This window comes from Narcine bancroftii, chromosome 1 (assembly GCF_036971445.1).
Source record: "Narcine bancroftii isolate sNarBan1 chromosome 1, sNarBan1.hap1, whole genome shotgun sequence".
Lineage (NCBI taxonomy): Eukaryota > Metazoa > Chordata > Chondrichthyes > Torpediniformes > Narcinidae > Narcine > Narcine bancroftii.
Window position 1 is genome coordinate 277,862,529 of NC_091469.1, and position 14,567 is coordinate 277,877,095.

Consider the following 14,567-nt stretch of genomic DNA (forward strand, 5'->3'; position numbering starts at 1 on the left):
GGAAAATGTATAAATACATACTGTTAATTAGAAGTCTTGGCCTTAAAGGGCAATCAAAGAGGAAACTCCAACTTCCTGAAAACAGCAAACAGTTACGCAGAATGTGCTGATTTTGTGAGACTAACCACAGAATAAATTGACCAAAAAATGTAATGATTCCTTTCCAAGTGGCTGGTTATCTAATCTATTGCCACAAATGTTATATTAATGTGCCATTACAGCACAGTTATTTCTTCAGTTGTTTGGGATTGATTGGTGCTTGAGTGGGTTGTGCTTATCTACATCTCTACAATTATTAATTTCTAGTTTTAGAATTCTTTGATCCAGGTTTATGGGATATTATTTCCAAATTTGTTGACATGCAGAGTTTGAAGTTTAGATTTGAAACACCTGCTTTGATTTGTGAGACAGTTCTCTGGAACTGTAGCAGAGCTGAACAATTTTGTTTCACAGGCAATATCAGACTGCGACAATGAATAAAAATCAGGATAAACACGAGAAGGAGGCAAAAAAGTTCAAGTAGAATGAGTGTAAGAATAAACATAGCAGAAAAAAAGGAAAGATTAAGAGTGAATGAAAGTGACAGAGAGAAAGCAAGAAGAAAGTAAAGTTTAAAACATAAAGTGGAAATAATGATACACAGAGAATTGTTACTGGAGGGGAATGTAAGCACAAAATGTGAAGTCTGCTTGCATGGAGAAGAGAATACAGTTGAACGAGAAGGAACACAGGAATTAGATGTGCAGACTTTGCAATTCAGAGACTATCTGTACAGGGCTGGCAGGTAATTAATTTGGATATTCTAATTGGTGGTGAAGTTAGTCAGACCCGTTCCAGGGATCAATTCGTTACCCCAATGACGTCACAGGCTAAAGGGCAGGCATAGCAAACAATCCTGGTGAATTCATCAGCCAGTCAGGACAACCCTATCTCTCAGCTCAAACGTGTCTTTGCAAAGAGACACTAAAGATCGGATCATATCATCATGGGGGCTATTTGTTTGCCGTGCCACATCTGTTCGTTTTTACTTCTGTTAAACAGCTGTGAAAGCCCTACAAGTGCTGGAATTCTAGGTAAGTTTGTGCTCACTGGTTTGAGATTTCTGCTTCACTCCTTAGCAAAGGAAGAATTGCATTTGGCTCACTGCTTCATGTCAATGAGGAAAATTATTGCTCCAATACCTGAGATGGATAAAATATTAATTACATCTTTACCCTTTGGTTCATTTTATTTCCTTTAAACATTTACTTATTTTGCTACAGTGCCATGATTTGTAATGTTATGAATGCTGCAATATTTTTTGTCATGTTTTATTTTTAAATTACTTTTGTAATGGCCTTGTAGCAGATTTTTTTTTCTAAATTACTATCCTATAAAGATAGTGCCCTTCGTTGAAAAAATGGAACAAGGTAATACAGTACTGATGTTTACAGAATGTCATTGCATTTCTTAATAAGCTCTTGTCATTAAAACATGTACAGAGTTTGAGTTTGATATTAAGCTGGTTGTGTTACATTGAAAAATGTGAAGTCTGAAGTAGACAATTAAAATCTGTGCTGCATATGATTTTGTTCTCATATTTGCTATAAAACATAATCCAGAAAATTTAATGATGTCATTACATGTATATATGTCCGCAGAATGTTGGTTGCATTAGTTTTAAGCAAGGTAGTTATTTGGTAAATTTAATGACAGAGATGTTGCAGGTTTGATAATTCACATGAGCGATAGATTTTCTGTTTGTGTTTTTGTTCACTGCAATTGTTTTAATTGCAAGTCTCACCATATTGTGAGTTCCCCAGAACAGTGCTTCTGGAGTGATGATAACATCCCAACCCGTTTGTGGATCAGTCACCAAAAACCGTGTTTTCTTGAGTTTTATTTTATTGTTCAGGCTTTCAGTGAATTTGAATTTTCAGATTGAGAATTTCTAATTCTCCAAATTTTAATAATAATTGATGTTCTCCAAATGCACAGTTATCTTGCGTTATGAATAGGTACTTTGCTCAGAAGCAGTTACTTCAGGGTTTTATTTTTGCCTTTTGAGATTGCTTTCCTCCATAAATTTACTGGTCTTTTAACCTTGCTTTTTAGTTTTGAGTTTAATGATAAATAGCTCAAGTGATTATTTTCATGTTGCATTGGACAACAAAGGTGAAAATGATACAGAATTGTCGTTTCCCTGGAGCTTTCCTCAAGCTTCAGCTTTGTTATCCTGTCCCTCCTGTTTGTTTTATAGACATTGATGAGTGCACAGAAGGAACTGATGTCTGTCATGTCGATGCAATCTGTCAGAATACACAAATGTCGTATAAGTGCACGTGCAAAGCAGGTTATAAAGGAAATGGAAAGAAATGTGAAGGTGACAATTTTCTAATTTTACCAAAATTTTCTTTTGCGACAACATTAGGGAACTTTTTGTTCTCTTTCTGTACTCAAATCTCCTTTCCTTAGGAGAGTGGATTTTTTGTTTGTAGTTCTATCGGCTAAAAATGCTGTGAGAATTTCCAAAAGCTATTTATGTCTACAAGTGCCTTGGTTTGACATATTTACTGAACATTTAATATAAAGAAAGTACCTGTCCAGTTCATATCGTGCTCCAGGTTGTAATGTCACAGAATCATTCTTGCAAAATAGGATAATAAAAGAATTGTGTTCTGCTAGTAAACCACATTATGTTAACCACCACCAAAATAAAGCAAAACGCAAACTGCTGGATGCCAGGCCACTGTGGATGATTTGGGTCAAGATCCTGCATCAGGACTGATGTCTAGCATCCTAGGGTTCAGAATAGATTCAAGAGGATGTTACTAGGACTTGAATTATAATAAGTGGCTGGGTCTTTCTTCATTGGAGCCTAGTTATTTGGAGGGGGGGGTGGGGCAGAGTATATCATCATCTTGGGGGGCATTGATAAGGTGACTGGTGACCATCTTTTCCCCTGGGTAGAAGAGTCTAAAATAAGGGAGCATTGCTATAAGGTGGGGGGGGGGGGCAAAGATTTAAATGTAACTTTTGGACATACACACACTAATAGGCCCCTTCAGCCCATGAGCCCGTGCCGTCCAATTACACTCAATTGACTCACAACCCCCACCCCCGGTACATTTTGAACTGTGGGAGGAAATAGGAGTACCCAGAGGAAACCCTTGCAGACATTCAAGATGCAAGAATCAAGTTTCAAGATTCAATTTATTGTCAAGTAATAAAATCGTGTCATAATGCACGGAAATGCTTTTACCTGTTGTAAGGCAGACATATTCACCATTGGCAGAAATTGCCTGAATAACCTCTTACAATCAGAGAAAGAGAAGCAAAAGAGAGTCCCTTCAGAGACGCCACCATCTTGGGCGTAGATCTTGTGGTCATGGGATTTTAAATAAAACTACCATTGACTCCTTTAACGGGCTGTTCAAAGCTTGTGTGGAGTTGACTGCATGGTTGGACCCTGTGGGAACGTTGTATTTCTGCTCCTTGCTTTCCATGGGTTCATACTAGTGACGACACTAGCGTTACAGCTGCTCCATGAAGAGAATGTACAAACTGCTTATAGACAGCACGAGATTCGAACCCAAGTTAAAAGGGATCCAAGGGGAAATTTTTTGCACTGAGGGGTTTTGGTATATGTAATGAGCTGCCAGAGGAGGTGGAAATTATGCTATTGAAAAGTCATTTAGACAGATTCATGGGTAGGAAAGGTTGAGGGGGATATGGGCCAAACTCAAGTATATAATTGATTTGTTAGTGCATTCATCAGTGAACACATTGAGGGTGTTCTATCATGATGTTTTATGAAGTGATTTTAGTGCAGGTGGTGAGTGCATAAAGGCAAGAATTGAACTGCTGCTTAGAATGTTAACTTACTTATATATAAATACATGCTAAATGTTGTGAAATTAATGTTAATATTATCTTAATGGAGTTCTGTAAAATGACTGTAATATTTTCTGATGAGAGTAAGGTATACCAACATCAACCATGGAATAATATTAATCTATCTGTTATACATTTAACCTTTTTTGAATGATCATATTGCAAATCTGTTGCAACATCAATACTATTCACTTGCATAGTTCAGAAAGCAATATTAATGTTTTAAGAATCAGAGATTACGATTCCCTCAGGTAGAGATTAAGGTGTCATCTGGACTTTCATTGCAAATTAAAAGTGGTTGACCTTGTTTGTACAACACAGTGTCCAACAGAACTTTCAGCCAGAGGTTTTCATTTGCTGATCTTAGCTTTTTAACTGTTATGGATGAGGGGAAAGAATTGCATGGAATCACAAAGAAATTTATGGACAGAAAAAGGCTATTTGGGCCAAAAGTTTTAAACCAATGTTTATCTCCACATAATATCAGTGAATAATATAACCATTCAGTTCACCTTGCATAAAGACAAGAGAATTAATGGAGGAAGGTTTGTATTTCAGCAGTTATTGTCCAGAATTATGGGTCTCTGCTGCACAGAACATAGAACATTACCGCTCAGTACAGGCCCTTTGGCCTGTGATGTTGTGCCAACCTATATAAACTCAACAAATTAAAACTACCCTACCTCACATCCCTAACCCTCCATTTTTCTTGCATCCATGTGTTTGTTTAAGTCTTTTCAATGTCCCCGTTGTACCAGCCTCTACCTTCATTCCAGGATCCCACTACTCTCTATGTAAAATAAAAACGTACCTCCGACATCTTTCCGAAACTTTACTCCCCTCACCTTTTACAGATGTTCGCTAATGTTTGCTACTCACACCCTGTGAAAAAGATGCTGCCCTGTCCACTCTGTCCATACCTCTCATAATCTTGTTACATTCTATTAAGTTACCTCTCATCCTTCTTCACTCCAAAGACATAAACCCTTGCTCAGTTAACCTTAGCTCATAAGAAAAGTTCTTCAATCCAGGCGATATCCTGGTAAATTTCCTCTGCACTCTTTCCAGAGCTTCCACATTCTTCCTCTAATAAGGTGACCAGAACTGAATACAATATTTCAAGTGTGGTCTCACCAGAGTTTTATTGAGCTGCAATATTATCTCTCAACTCTTGAACTCAATCCCCGACTAATAAAGGCCAGTATACCATAAACCTTCTGAATTGTCCTGTCAACCTGCGTGGCAACATTGAGAGAGCTAAAGTGTTGGCTCCCAAGATCCCTCTGTTCTTCTGTGTTGTTAAGAATCCTGTTTTCAAGTTTGTCTTTCTGAAATGCATCTCTTCAGATTCATCCAGATTGAACTCCATCTGCCACTATTCCACCCAACTCTGCAACCTTATACACATCCGCAACACCTCCAACCACTGGGACTGTTATTTATTTAATGTTTTTCTATACTATTATTTATTTAAGGTTTATCATTGTAGATTGCAAAGTTGTCTTGACAACTTCATTGAAAGCTGTCCAAATGAAGATATCTTTAACATAACCAGAAACATATTTGACATTTTTGTATCATCATTTTTTATCCAATCTCCAATCATGTCAATTCATTTGGTAAAATGAGGTGGAAATTATTTCACCAAATAATTTCTGACCAATCTTTGAACTTTTAATATCTTGTTGATTGTTGATTAGTCTTTGAGACCTTGCATTATATAGACAAAGAAAATATTCATTCTGATACTGTAAAAATCATCCGTTTCCAGGCGTCAGTAAGATTCTATCTTTTTGTTAGAAATAATCTGAGAGGTTGGGGAGAAGGAATTGCCTGAGCCAATTAAGTGGTTTCTCTTTTACCCGACGTCTCTCTCTGTGGTAACTCGTCTCGGCAAATTGCTTGTTTAATGCTCTCACTTTCATTTTATATATACATCCTTCATGTTCGCCACTTAGTTTAATATGAAATGATTTTTTATGAAATGTGAATCTATGGGTTCCAAATGAGGTTAGTGTGGTTTTAAATGGCTTTTGAACAATTTGCAGTTTTTAGCTGTGTCAATGTCTCTTTTTAGCAGCAAGCATCCATCATTCTGTTTTGTGTTCCTTCTCCTAGACATTGATGAATGTGATAGAGAATACAATGGAGGCTGCGTACATGAATGCATCAACATTCCAGGAAACTATCGCTGCACTTGCTATGATGGATTCATGTTGGCACATGATGGACACAATTGTTTGGGTAGGGGGAAATTATTGCTGCATGTTTGGACACAGGAAAAAAAATGTACTTCAGTATAGTCACTTGATCTGATCATCTAAAGTCAAAGATCATAATATTTAGATGTTAACACAATATAAAGCGTACCAACACCTTGATTTGTTTTCCTTTCACTCAAAAGTTAGATCCTGTGGATGTGTAATTTAAAATAAAATATGTCTTTTAAGTAAAATTGTATATGCAGACAGTGATCAAACTTTTGTTTGACTAAGTTACTTTTCAAATTAAGAGCCCTTTTAAATTGTTTGTGAGACATCAGTGTTGAATTCAGCGAGAGAGCTATACGCTCACACTGATACATTTATTTTGACACCCATTTAGACTTTGGACTTTAACAATCAGAAGAAAGTATTAAGATCAAAACTGCATTTTACTTTCAATTGGAATGTGAAATTCAAGAGAGAGGACTGAACTGCCTGGTAACCTCTAAAACACAAAGACCTCTTTTGCTTCACCTTCTCTTGTGAAGAATACATTCAAAAGAAGTTGTGCTGTGCTCCATTTCTGTTAACTTAAACAGATCTTCAAAGCCAAAGACTTGGCTTTGTCTCAGAGAAAAAAAAAGACCTCTTCTCCATTATAAATTTTTGAGATGCACTTTAAAAACAGTCTTTCAAAGTCCACGCTTTTATTTAAGTGGATGTATTGCGCAGACTTTAATCAATTGAAAAGAAGCAAAAATAATTACTTTAAGTATGTTGGTCAATTTATACTATTTCAGGATGAAACACTATAATGTAAGAAGTTGTGTTGTTTAGTCATGCCTTCTCTCGAGCAGAAAAATTGCTATAAAATGATGCACATATCCAATATTATATCATCTGTTTTTGATTACATTAAAAGTATTGTGAAGATTGGGATAAGGCAGAAAGATCTTCCTGATTCATTTGAGTTATTTAAGATTAACTCCTGATCCAAGAGCTATAAGATTAGAATGATATCATAACCAGCACAGGTCTATTTTTCTGAACTGGGTCAAGTCAATGTTCAAAAGTGTGCCTGCATCATCTCAAGGCAATAAAAAGAAAAATGTTTTCAGGAAATATGTTTTCTATTTGAATCAGAAAGCAGATGTCTGATGACTGGTTAAGCAAAAGACAAGATAATCAAAACATCTTCACATCTATTCCAGATTAACCCCTCGGGATCCTGTTTCAATAAAATCACTCCTCACTTTTCTAAGTTCCAAATACAAGAGATCCAACCTGCTTAGCCTTTCATGAGCCTCTTGTGAATCTTATTTAGATTGCTTTCAGTGTTAGTACAGTACATCCATTCTTAGGTCATGGAACGGAATTGGTGTGTGATGCTCCAGCTGAGACCTTGTTGAAAACTTGCCTTTTTCTAAACCCCAAACCCTTTGTGATGAAGGCCAACATGTAATTTACCTTCTTCACTACTTATACATGCCTGCTGACTCCTTGTTAACCATCTAATTCCAATGTATTTCTCTCATTTTGGAACTAATCTGCCTTTCAATTCCTCTGATTTGATCTCACACTTTCCTGTTTTCAACAACATTTGCCAGGCTTTTGCCCACTCCCTCAGTCAGTCTATCTATATTCCATTTGTCTTCTCGGACGGCAATCTGATTATTTGCAGCATCTCTGTTTCTGTCCCCAGAGAAATTATCCATTGTTTGGTGACCTGCGGAGTTTCTCCAAATCGCTGCCACACATCCGCCTTGAGCTCAATGTCCTCAGGGTCCTAATGCCAGTCTTCTGCCTCCTCTGCCCTCTGCCCTCCCACATCATCATATGCTTGACTCAACCTCCCTCAGCTGCCTCCAGCTCTTCAATAATAATTTTCTTTGTTTTGCATTGTTTAGAAACGAGGGGGAGAGTTTGGTTATACATTTCATCTATTTTGATAATAATAGTCCAGAAAGCTTTTTAAATTGAAAGTTGGAAAGCTGTCTTATTATTCCATAATTAAGTGGTAGTTTATGAATAATAAAATTATAGAAAATCTATGACATAGAAAAGGACTTTTGTTCTATTGCATCCATGTTAAGCCAACAAAGATCTACACAGCCGAGTCCCAGGTTCCAGCACCATGGCCTTGGTTTTGCAGGCCAGTCCTCTTCAAGAACACATTCAAACACATCTTAACAGTGATAAAAGTTTCTGCCCCTCTCATTTCTTCAAGCAGTCATTCCCAGATACCTACTAACACCAGGTGAATTTCTTTTGCTCTTCCTCCATTTAGTGCTTTTACCAATTACTTTAAATCCATCTGTCTTGGTTTTTAAACCTTGTGCAAAAGGAGATAAATCCTTCCCATTTATTTAGTTCCCTTATAATTTTTAATCTTTCCATTAAATCTCACTTCCATTTCCTAGGATGGCAGGAAGATCCTTTGAGAAGAGATTAAGAAGACAGGGCAAATACTCTCTGGAGTTTAGAAGAATGAGAGGTGATCTCTTTGAAGTATACCAATCCTTTCAGGGGTTGATGGAGTGGGTGCTTTTCCTATTGTGGGGTCTGGAGCAAGGGAGTTACAGCTTCAGAATAAAGGATCGGCCATTTAGGATTGAGATGAAAATAAATTTTTTCACAGAGTGAAGGTTACTCAAGGTAATGGCGCAGGCTCAGTTAGTTACTGATCGTTCATCTCAGGTATGAATGGATTTTTAAATATTGAGGAAATCAGAAGATTGCAGTGTTCACAGTAAAGTGTTCTGAAGCCAAAGAATGTCCACATTATAAATTAATGGTGGAGCAGGCAAGAGAGAGAATGGCCCCCTTCCAATTCTGTTTCTGTGTTTTATGTCCTAATGTTTTTCTAAATTCCAAAAACCTTCACTCAAAAAAAAATATAATCCCACACAACCCAATCCACTGGTTTCTCATTGCTACAATTTTCTACTGACAGCTTTGTGACAAGGATGGCATGGTTGGCGTAGCTGCTAGCGCAACGCCTTTACAGTGCCAGTGATCGGAACCAGGGTTCAAATCCTGCACTGGCTGTAAGGAGTTTGTACATGCTTTCCGTGTCTGCGTTGTTTTTTCCTGGGGGCTCCAGTTTCCTCCCACCGTTTGAAACTTATTGGGGGTTGTAGGTCTATTGAGTGTAAATTGGGCAGCATAAACTCATGGGCTGAAATGGCCTGTTACCATTCTGTATGTTGTATGTAATCCTCTGGACTTCCTTCAGTATACAGGTAATCACATATTACCTGCTTTATGAGCTGTTTGGAGTATTCAAACCATCAGATTCATTTGCTTACATATGTATCTGTACGGTAAGAATTACTTGCAAAGAACAGAAGGAAAAAGTTATAGTTGATGCATTGGTGGTCATATACGAAAATTCCTTGGATTCTGGGCAGGTCCCGGCAGACTGGAAGACAGCAAATGTCATGCCACCTTTTAAGAAGGGATGTAGGCAGAAGACTGGAAATTATCGGCCAATTAGCTTGATGTCTGTGGTTGGAAAAATGCTTGAAACCATCATTAAAGATGAATAGTGAAACTTTTGGAATGTAAGGGTTCAATCAGGCAGACGCAGCATGGTTTTAGAAAGGGAAGATCTTGTTTGACAAACTTGTTAGGATTCTTTGAGGATATAATGGGTGCGGTGGATAGAGGGGAACAGGTTGATGTTGTATATTTGGATTTCCAGAAAGCGTTTGATAAGGTACCGCACAAGAGACTTCTCAGTAAGTTAAAGGAAAGTGGAGTCCGGGGAAGTATATTGGCCTAGATTGAAAATTGGTTGTCTGACAGGAGGCAGAGAGTCGGGATAAATGGGAGTTTTTCAGGTTGGCAGAGAGTGGTAAGTGGGGTGCCGCAGGGGTCAGTGTTAGGCCCAGAACTGTTCATCATTTACATCGATGACTTGGAGGAGGGGACAAAATGTGGTGTAGCCAAGTTTGCGGATGACACCAAACTGAGTGGAAGAGCAAATTGTAATGAGGATGTGGAGAGTCTGCAGAGGGATATAGTTAAGCTGGATGAGTGGGCAAAGGTCTGGCAGATGGAGTACAATGTTAGTAAGTGTGAGGTTATCCACTTTGGCAAGAAAAATAAAAGAGCTGAATATTATTTAAAGGGTGAAAAACTACAGCATGCTGTTGTGCAGAGGGACTTGGGAGTGCTTGTGCATGAATCACAAAAAGTTAGGTTGCAGGTGCAGCAGGTTATTAATAAGGCAAATGGAATGTTGGCCTTCATCGCTAGAGGAATTGAATTCAGGAGTAGGGAGGTAATGTTGCAACTGTACAAGGTACTGGTGAGACCGCACCTGGAGTACTGTGTCCAGTTCTGGTCTCCATATTTGAGGAAGGATATACTGGTCCAGAGGAAGTTTGCTAGGTTGATCCCTGGGATGAAGGAGTTGACTTATGATGAAAGATTAAATCGTCTAGGATTGTATTCGCTCGAGTTCAGAAGAATGAGAGGAGATCTTATAGAAACATATAGGATTACGAAGGGTATGGATAGGATAGATGTAGAAAGGTCTTTTGAGCTGGCCAGGGAAACTAAAACGAGAGGACACAGTCTCAAGATTCGGGGGAGTAGATTTAGGACAGAGATGAGGAAAAATAGTTTTTCCCAGAGAGTAGTGAATGTTTGGAATTCTCTAACCGGGGAAGTGGTTGAGGCTGCCTCATTAAATATATTTAAAATTCGGTTAGATAAATTTTTACATGATAGAGGAATTAGGGGATATGGGGAGAAGGCAGGTAGGTGGAGTTAGGTCATAAATTAGATCAGCCATGATCGTATTGAATGGCGGAGCAGGCTCGATGGGCCATTTTTGGCCTATTCCTGTTCCTACTTCCTATGTTCCTATGAAAATGAAATAGCAAATGGTTGCTGGATGTGTGAGAGACAGATTAATTTAACATTTCATCACAGGTAATTGCAGTCTTCTTCTTTGGAAGTCCAACAGCTGTCTCTGTTCAGTCAACTCCTTTTGGCTTGTTAAAGTTTTTTATTCTTCAGAGCAAGCCTTCACATTCCATTCCTGGACAATGATTGCAAACTATTCCAATGCAAAAGATCAAAACAAATTTTAGATAAATATATCTTTCTCTGAGTATTTGGGACATGTATAAATTCTGGGTTGCCTTTCAAAAGCAGCATCTTTCAGAATCTGAGAGCCACACAGCAGGAATCTAACTTTCCACAGACAATGTTCCAAGGGAAGAGGAACTGTTGCAGCTTTCTAGTGCCAGGCAAACCAGATGAATCAGAAACAGTAAGGAGAACCAGATGTTCCTAACTGAGGAGCAGCAAAGAGACCTACAATTTTTTGTGAGACTTGTTTGAGGTGTCTGCACTCAATTTACGAAGCTTCAGAGGAGCTCATTTGCTGCTGCAGCCCATGTCTCCGAATTTATTGCAACTGTGTATGCAACCATATTTTTGTTGGACGTTATAGTCACCACTTGTGACCGCAGAAGTTTACCTCTGCCTTATCCTGACACAAGCGAGTGTCACCTGAAAGTCAGGGGCTAATGTATGACAGACTACATTGTGAACCTTGTGTGGTAGAAGTGAACCTTCGGACCAAGGCTCCAAGTAGAGTAAAATCCTTGTTATTTAGAATTCAAGCAACCAGCAGTCTCAAGAAATTGGCAAAAAAAATCATAGAAAATAAATAGCCTGGTGGTGGGCATTTAAGAGTCTCTTAGACAGGCCCATGGACAAAAGAAAAATTAAAGGTTTCAAGGTAGGAAGTGTTTAGTTTTTTTTTGGAAGGAATATATAAAAGTCGCATAACATTGAGGGCCAAAAGACCTGCACTGTACTGTAATGTTCTATATTATAACAAATACATAAGTTTAAAATTAGTGCACCTTGCCATTCGTTTGCCAATCACGCAACTTTCAGTATCAAGCAACTGGAAAATTCACTTATCCGCCATCTACCAATCCCCATTGGTACCGGATGCGGGGGTTTTTACTGTACTGGGGAAAATGGAGGAATCTGGTGGTAACAGTGGGGAGTTTAGTCATCTACACTTCAGCTTTCATAGTTAAGCCTCCTTTGTTTTGAAGATTTTCATTGATGAGCTCTTCTAAAGAGTATACCTAAGAATAATTTTGGTGCATATGTACATTGTCCAATGTATATGACAGTAAATTCATTATCATTATCACTCCTTGAAATCTGGATTGTTTCTGTAAGCTGCCACCTAATTTTTGACACTCCGTTTTTATTTATTTATGATGAATGATCTTTACAAATCCCAACTCTGTACATGATGCCATTATTATATCTATGGCCTTGTATCCAGTCTGGAGTTGAAGCCTGGGATGGATCAGCCATGATCATGATAGGTTAGCCAGTAGGGTCAAGTGGCTTAATCCTGATTTTAATTCCTTGTTTTTGTGTAGTAACATGTTGTAAAAATGTAACTTGATATTAATTTACTTTATAATTATTACTATGTATTTTGCATATATTAAAACCATTAAAAAGATTGAAAAAGAAAGAAACATGTTGTAGAATGAACAGTATATGCCATTATTGTAACTATTTCCTCATGGCATACAATGTTTATTATTTCATCCGAATTAAAAATCAATTGCAAACTAGTAACAACAGTTTTCTTTCCTCCTTTTCAGATGTTGATGAATGTAGATTTAACAATGGTGGTTGCCAACATACTTGTTTAAATATGGTGGGTAGTTATGAATGTCAGTGTAAAGATGGATTCTTTCTGAGTGACAACCAACACACTTGTATTCATCGCTCAGAAGGTACGTTCACGATAGAACTATGATCACCTTTGCACATTGTGTACAGTAATTGTATAGTAACTCAAATCTGATTTTCGGTTTGGTACATAAATGGTACAATTTTCTTTATCAGTTTTGTAGCAATATTTGTTTTCTTTTTTATTATTGCTTGATCATACTGAATTTTTTAACAAAATTGATAAGGAATATGGATTTATGTCAAGAATAATAGAAAATTCCTTTGCTTTTAAATTGGTTCAGTAGATATTGTATATTGTATCTTAATGTACAGACCTCATGATATTTTCTGAGGTTGATGATAGTAGCAAATCTGATTCTCTCACTACCAGCCTTCAACTCAATTTCTTCCACATTTGTTTGTCTTACTGTTGATATTTATATACACATTGTTTCTCGACATTTGAAGTGAAACACAAAAATACTGGAAACACTCAATTAGGCAGGTAGCCTCTGTGGAAAGAGAAGCAGAGCGAATCTTTCATGGCAGAGACACACTAACAAAATGAATTTGTCATTTGTTTTCCATGCCCAGTGCTTTGGAGCATCTGGCTCAGTTGGGAAAATGTAAACGGCTTGATTGAAGGGAAGAGTGAGGATGGTTAGGTGTGGGTATGAGAGGAGATGGATGAGGGGTTTGAATTAGGTTGGGGAGAGGAGTGAAGAGAAAATGTTTGGATTCCATTGATTTTCAAGGTAAGGTGTTCTTTTTCTAACCATGTTTCAAATTCCTGGACTCTACTTAAAGGACCTTGGTCACATTGTAACCCAATGGTTTGCCAATTCCTTTTGCCATAGCAGACTGATTCTGGTCCAAATACACAATGGCATGTTGCATTTAATTGGAAGAAGGTAAGCTGATCTGAAAGCTCTTGTCTGTCATTCTCCTGTATGGCATTTCACAGCACCTTTTATAAACTCTTAAATTAAGTTATTAGCTCTAATGTTCTTTCATCAGCACCAAGACTAAACCCCATTTAACAAATGCAATCAACTTTTTTATCAATTACCAAAGAGCTATTTGCACCCCACAATCTGGATTAAGTCATGCAAACTTCCTCTGTAGGACAAGTAAGTCCATACATACATAAGTTATCAATATTAACACAACCCAATTAACATCAAATATACATTTACAAATCACTGTGATTTTCAGTCATAACTTGTAAATATATTGTTTTAGGTTTAACAGTGTAAGTATTTAAAGTGTTCATTTCTTCTCACCTCTATTATCAATCCTGGATTGATTCCTGAATCCACTGGGTCTCTGCTTTATTCTCCTTCATTTCCCTCTGTAATGACTGTGAGGAGAGTCCATTTACAGCCTCCCTGCTTCTTCCCCCCACACATGAATCATGCGAATAGCTCACACCCCATTCCATCCAGCTTTTGCTCTTAATTCCTCTGTGCCTTCAAATCACCTTGTTTATAAACCCTCCTGTCACTGCTTTGTTGTGATTTCTACTAAACTAATGATTTCTAATTTTTTTTTAATGGATCTCAAGTGATTCATATTATAAATGGTTCTTCAGCATTCTCCACATTCTCACCACCCTGAAAACTCTCTCCTCACCTCACTGTTATTGAATAATACCAAGCTATCTCTAAAGTTCAATCTCTGTGCCTTCACTTGCTGGCTCCACATTTTGCAGTTGCCACCATGTACCAAGTAAATCCGTTCCTTTCATTGATGGGGTGACAA

General features: G+C 37.7%; 1 protein-coding gene across 1 annotated transcript in view; it reads left to right on the forward strand.

Annotated features, from left to right (window-relative positions):
* The first annotated feature begins 985 nt into the window (after positions 1–985).
* The window catches only part of scube2 (signal peptide, CUB domain, EGF-like 2), a 101,969-nt gene continuing 88,387 nt past the window's right edge, over positions 986–14,567 (forward strand). Inside the window, exons 1-4 of the mRNA XM_069913957.1 lie at positions 986–1,073; positions 2,240–2,362; positions 5,992–6,117; positions 12,734–12,868. Of these exons, the coding sequence (XP_069770058.1) occupies positions 986–1,073; positions 2,240–2,362; positions 5,992–6,117; positions 12,734–12,868 (472 nt within the window). The remainder of the gene's footprint in view (positions 1,074–2,239; positions 2,363–5,991; positions 6,118–12,733; positions 12,869–14,567) is intronic.